Below are 5994 nucleotides of genomic sequence, written 5' to 3' on the forward strand. Positions count from 1 at the left end.
ATTAAAAAAAAAAAAGAAAGTGAAGGAGTCTGAAGAGAAGAAAACAGGGTTCCCCTGAAGCCTAGGCTCTGGACTGGCACATTTTATCTTTGTTCACCATAAAAAAATCATAAGGCTAGCACAAATTCAAGGGGATGCATGGCTCTGAAAAGCTCCATGGAAACCAGAGGAATGGAAAGTTTTAACAGTTTTAATCATCTGCCAGAACAGCTAATAAGTTATAATGGGGAAAAAGTTAACTTATTAAAAAGGTTTGCAATCTGGAAGCAAGATTTACTAGAATAGACAATGTATACGTGTGTATGCACATATATGTGCTTGTATGGATGGTTATGAAGAAGTGTTTTCTCAAAGTTTGCTTGCAGAGGATGCAGTGTACAGTTTCAGATTTGATCCATGTGTCCTTCATGTCACTATTGCTGTAGCCAGAACTCAAGGGTTGTTCTCACTCCAGAAGGTGCTTCCCTGCCACTGTTCAGTCAAGCATCGGAAAATCACTGCTTCCGTTTGTAGAACCATAGTTTAGTTTAACTTCAGATAACAAAATTACTCAGATACAAACATTCAGTTTTAACTTTTGATGTAGTACAGTAACAAGTTTTATTAGCTCTGACAGCAATTAAATACTTAGTATAGTTCTTATCCAAAATAAACCTTCCCTACATATGTGCTTCTGCCTAACTGGGACTCATAAATATTTGTGGACTCTTATTTAACCCCCACAATTGCCAGGATAAGTCATTAACTATGATTACTGTGTGTTTCATTCCTTTCAACTTTAGTTCTCCATTTAAAAGTGGTTTATCAATGGCAAGTCGGCTTTGTAAGGCTGCAATGTTAAGTCGATTTAATCTGCTTGCCAAGGAAGCTAAAACAGATGATCTACTTGAAGCTCGGACATACCACGCGGCTAAGGTAAGGTGATCATAAAGCTCTAATGACAGTCATGCTGTAAATACATGAAGACAGCAGACATTTATTAAACGGCTCTCTATATAACATATCATAGTACTTACTTTGCTGAACACCTTTTTCTTATCTCCCGAGAAACAAATATAATAAATCGTTTTTCCATGCATGGCATTATTAACTATAGAATGTTAAATCTTTCAATAATACATTGCTCAAGATAAGTTTAATTCCAGGCCCTAATTAGATTGCTTGTACATTCAAGGCAAGTACATAGTGGATTTTATTCATTAAACTTTCATTTTGATATGGCTTATCATATACATACTTCCATGTTACCATTAGTATTTTGATATTCCTGATTTTAATAATACAGTATTGTATTAAAGTCTCTTAATTTTGCACTAGAATAAGCAACACTTTTGAGCGGTAAAGCAGTCATATTAACTACAGGCATGTATATATACTCCCACTTTAGCCATATCAACTACAAGCCTATATAGATATTCCCATATACACTTACATCAATCGCAAACCTATGTACACATACGTCAAATAGCTAAATCAACTACAATCCTGTGTACACATACCCACTTAGAGATGGTTCAACTGCAAATTTGTGTACATATTCCCACATACAGTTATGGAAGCTATAAGCCTTTGTACACATACTCACATACAACCAAGTATAAGCTTCTTTTGATCATTGCTGTTTTCAGTGATGTAAAGAAACTATTGGTGTTTTTGTAAATACTACAGTATGAAAAGTAAACAAAGTAGTCAAAATCACCCTTTCGTAACTCTGGAAATGAATTAAAGATAGGAAATGTCAAATATCAGAATTATATTTTCTTGAAAAAGTGCTAGGACTTTAAATAAGAATTACAAGTTTATGTTCTTGCCTGGAGCTGTTCTCATTCTCTTGTCTTCATCTCTCTAGTGTGAATGGTTTGAATCGTAGTGAGTATAGTTACCAGAATTCAGATGCCCTTAAAGTCATAGCTTTATTGCCAGACTCAGTAGGCTTGATATGGGACAGAGGATAACAAATTTGCAGGGTTTTTTTTTTTTTTCAGCTTAAGGTGCCAAACTTGGTAGGAAATGAATAGGAAAAGCTGGTAAATCCACTGGCTCAAGTTGGAGTCCTTGTTGGAAGCAAGTGGTAAATCTGTTTACCAAGATGATATGGGTAAATGAAAAGACTGAAATCAATTTGAAATTCTCTTTGTTCTCTGGCTGATAGGAAAACTAGAGTCATGTAGAAGATGAGCTCAAGAAAAACAGTCAGTGAATGAAAGCTAAAGGATACTTAAGAAATAGGTGCAATATTAAATATACCCACTTCCACATGCCAGTTTGCAAGAAGAAGATAGAAGCCCTATGAGTACACTGTCTGTATATCATTTGTCTTAAGTTATATAGGTACAAGTAACCACTGGGATGCTAGGCCTACTATACAAATAAAAGGGAAGAATGAGGATGAGAGCATAGCAGCTCCACACTGATGAAGACAGATCTCAATGAAAGCAGAACTGTAAAGTAACATCATAGACATCAGAAAGATATATTCTAGCCACTGTGGCATTAAAATATCAATTAACAGGACAATAAAATGTAGGAAATTGTCATATACTTGGAAATTTTTTTACTTTAAATGCTTATATTACAAGAGAATCCTAGAAATCACCCAAGCTTCCAGCTCAAGAAACTGGTTAAAAGCTGGAGGATAAACATAAATAAAATGGAATAAATAATATGTATCAGAATGGAAATCAATAAAATCTGAAACAAAAATTAATAAAAAAATAAATGAAATCCAAAACTGGTTCAAAACAATGAGTTGTTTTGTTAGCAGAGGGCCTTGCTTTCACATAGAGGGCTGCTCTTTAGAGACATGGGCCTTAGTATAGCCCAGGCTAGCCCAACTCTTAGCAATCCTTCCACTTCTCATGTGCTGGAATGCCTACACTTCTCAAGTCAGTAGTGATTAATCCTTTTTCTTTTCATTATTTTTTCATGTAAGATTTCCAGGTAGCATGTTTTATAGCATTTTAAACCCAGTATAACTTCTTTCAAACCTTGCCACTGTTCATTAAGTAAATTTAAATCATATTCTAAATTCTCTGTTGTCATTTCAACAGTGTTCATGGCCTCTACCAGGAATAGACACCATTTTAAGCACATGAGAAGAGACTAAGCTACACACAAAGTCCTTGTCTAAAAATAAAACTGCACACCTTGTCAGTAGGCCACACCATTAACAGATGTGCTCTCATCCAGAGTTACACGCAGTTCATAAATCACAAGAAAAATTAATTTAGTATGATTCTTTTGATGGCTATAAGGATTTCTGGGTAGTAAATGAATATTAGCTTTGGTTGATAGCCAGTAGGTACATTATCCCTTAACAAAACAATCGAGTTATTCTTTAAAACTTTAAGGCAGTCATGGGCTTATTTTTAAGTCATAGCTAGTAACTTGTTGAGGTTGGAGCTGCTTACTCTGAGCAGTGTGGAGTGCACTCCCATTGGCGGTGCTGTGAGCCAGAGAGAGGCGATTTGCTTCAGCTTCTTCATCAGCACTTGCTGCTTTACTCCACACTTTGACGGAGTCAGGCTCTTTCCCTAACCCTCATGAACAGCTGTACTCCACAAGATGGACCACACCAGACGCTATTGATAGTTTGGACGGATGAGGCCTAATGCATTATAGTGAGACTGAAAATGATACAGCCACTTTCAGAAAACAATTTGGCTTTCCTCCTGCTCCCTGCCCTGCAAAAGTAAACATACTTGCCATGTGACTCAGCAATACCACTGGCATTTGTAGAAATAAGACTTACATTAATGTTTACAACAGCATTTTGCTAATATTGAAAACTGGAAACATGCATGTCCATAAGCGGGTGAATGGACAGATGTGATAGATTCTTACAGTGGTGTTAATTGACAATGAAAACACAAGCCTGACACATGAAGTAGAATGAATTGGAAAATATTTTGAAAGCATGACATAGCAGAGTGCTTACTCATTAATCTCTTATATGAAACTTCCAGGAAACTAAATCTAGAGACAAAAAAATGTGTAGTTGCCTGTGGTTAGGGCCAAAGGTAGAGGTAGAGACTGATGGCAGGGCTCAGGAGACAGAATGGAAGATTTAGATGCAGTGACGTTAGATTACCCCTGGACATGGTAACATTTGCATATCCCAATAACTCTAACAGAGATCACAGTGGATAAGTTTTATAGTTAACCATACTTCAGTAAAGGTAGCTTTGTGAAGATATACATGTTCATTAATTGAAAAATTAGAACACATGAAAATAGCAGTGGCAGTTATCTATAGTTAACTATAGTTTGTTGTAGATGATACTTTTGTATGTTTCTTTATATTTTTGTCATGAATTTATTTAATCTTAATTATAATGTTATATAACAAGCAAAATTGCCTGTTTAGGCATATTTGGGAAGAATTGTTTTAAATTAGCATAGGAGTTCAGAGGTTTTTCATTAGATTTTTTTTTAAATTTAAAGTTCAACAGTATGGAGTTATTTACTTTGCAGGCCAATTTGATGCAATCAATTTTCTCTCTCTAGTGTATGTCTGGACCCTATCAAGAAGCTAAGGCGTTACTGAAGGCCTACTTGCAGCAGCATGGCTATGGCTCCTGGATTGTGAAGTCTCCCTGTATAGAGCAATTTAGTATGTGAATTAGACAACACATTGGCATATTAAAAATCTTTTATTTTTGGTGTACTTGACTGGTAAAAATGCTTTAAACTATAGAGACTTTAGGCCTTACAGTGGAAATTTTGCAATGGCAATGCCTGGTTATTGCTAAAAATGTATAAATACCCATGATACCTTGCACCTTGCATTGAGACATTACAGTCTTTTGCCTTTTATAAAAAGAATTACCTAATTAAACATGTAGACATTTTCCATTATTTTTGTAGACATAAAGCTATTATGACCTTTATGTAGTTTTAAGGAGCCATTAACCTTTTAATGGGTTTAAAAGATCATTCATATAACTTGGTCTTTACTTTAAATTTATCCATACAGATGTAATATCCAACATTGTATCTGATGTCCAAACGTAGGTTTTTATAATTAAAAGTGAAAAGTCAAGAATAAAAATAATACTTACTTAACTAATTTAGCAGGCATTTGGGTGTGCCACTCACCCTGCTTGGTGATAGAAAACAAATAATTAGAATGTTACTGTGGCACAGGATCTCATGGGTAAACACATACAAATACCTAAAAACCCTAATCACATTAGGAAAGAATCTGGTAATGATTATGATTAATAATATTCTTTAAAAAGAGTTCCCATTTTAAGTAGCCTATAGGATTTATAACACATGTAATTTATTTCTTTATAATTAGACTGGTAGAGATTTTTAATTTGTAGGGAAATAAGACATTTTTGAACATCATAGATCTTTGTTTAGACAGTAGTTAGATGGGAAGGACAGCTTAATCACGTATTTTTACCTTATTCTTTTTCAACCAGCTATATCAAGCATGCTTGGTTCTTAAGTTTGTTCCTCTTATCTTACTTAAATCTCTACTAAATTTATGAGTCCTCCTCACCCTACACAGGCTGTTGTCTCAACTCTAAGTGTATGCTGAAACTATTCTATAAAGACACATGTCTCTGGGTGGTTTAGACTCTACTTACTAGGTTGAACCATGAGAATTTGCATTTTTACATGATGAAAATGATTAAAATATGAGCAGAGTCTTATGGATCAATGTAAATATATTAGCAAATTACATCTCAGTTGGTTGTATGGTACTTACTATTTTTGCTTATTTCTCTCATTAAGATTTTCTTGTAAATATTTTTAAATCTCTTTCTTATAAGCAGCTTCTTTTAATGGAAATTTTCAACCTATTTTTTTTTTAATTTTGCTACTTAATAGTAAAATTGCCTTTGAAAAGTCAAAATGCTTCATCTTTTCTTGGCCACTCACATTTGTAACATCTGGGAAAGCAGATGATTAGTCTCTAAAGTCTCCCTAGTCAAGGATCCAAGAACTGTCCTGCGAAGAGAATCAGTAGAATTATGATCTCTT

The 5994-nt window shown here is 34.6% G+C and overlaps 1 protein-coding gene across 2 annotated transcripts in view; it reads left to right on the forward strand.

Annotated features, from left to right (window-relative positions):
* Adad1 (adenosine deaminase domain containing 1) overlaps positions 1-4666 on the forward strand; it is a 41578-nt gene extending 36912 nt beyond the window's left edge. For both annotated transcript variants that reach the window (XM_031376645.1, XM_031376644.1), the window contains exons 11-12: positions 783-915; positions 4507-4666. In XM_031376645.1, coding sequence (XP_031232505.1) covers positions 783-915; positions 4507-4620 — 247 coding nt within the window. In that variant the 3' untranslated portion in view covers positions 4621-4666. The remainder of the gene's footprint in view (positions 1-782; positions 916-4506) is intronic.
* The last annotated feature ends 1328 nt before the right edge of the window (positions 4667-5994 follow it).

Source organism: Mastomys coucha, unplaced genomic scaffold (genome assembly GCF_008632895.1).
Source record: "Mastomys coucha isolate ucsf_1 unplaced genomic scaffold, UCSF_Mcou_1 pScaffold17, whole genome shotgun sequence".
Taxonomy (NCBI): domain Eukaryota; kingdom Metazoa; phylum Chordata; class Mammalia; order Rodentia; family Muridae; genus Mastomys; species Mastomys coucha.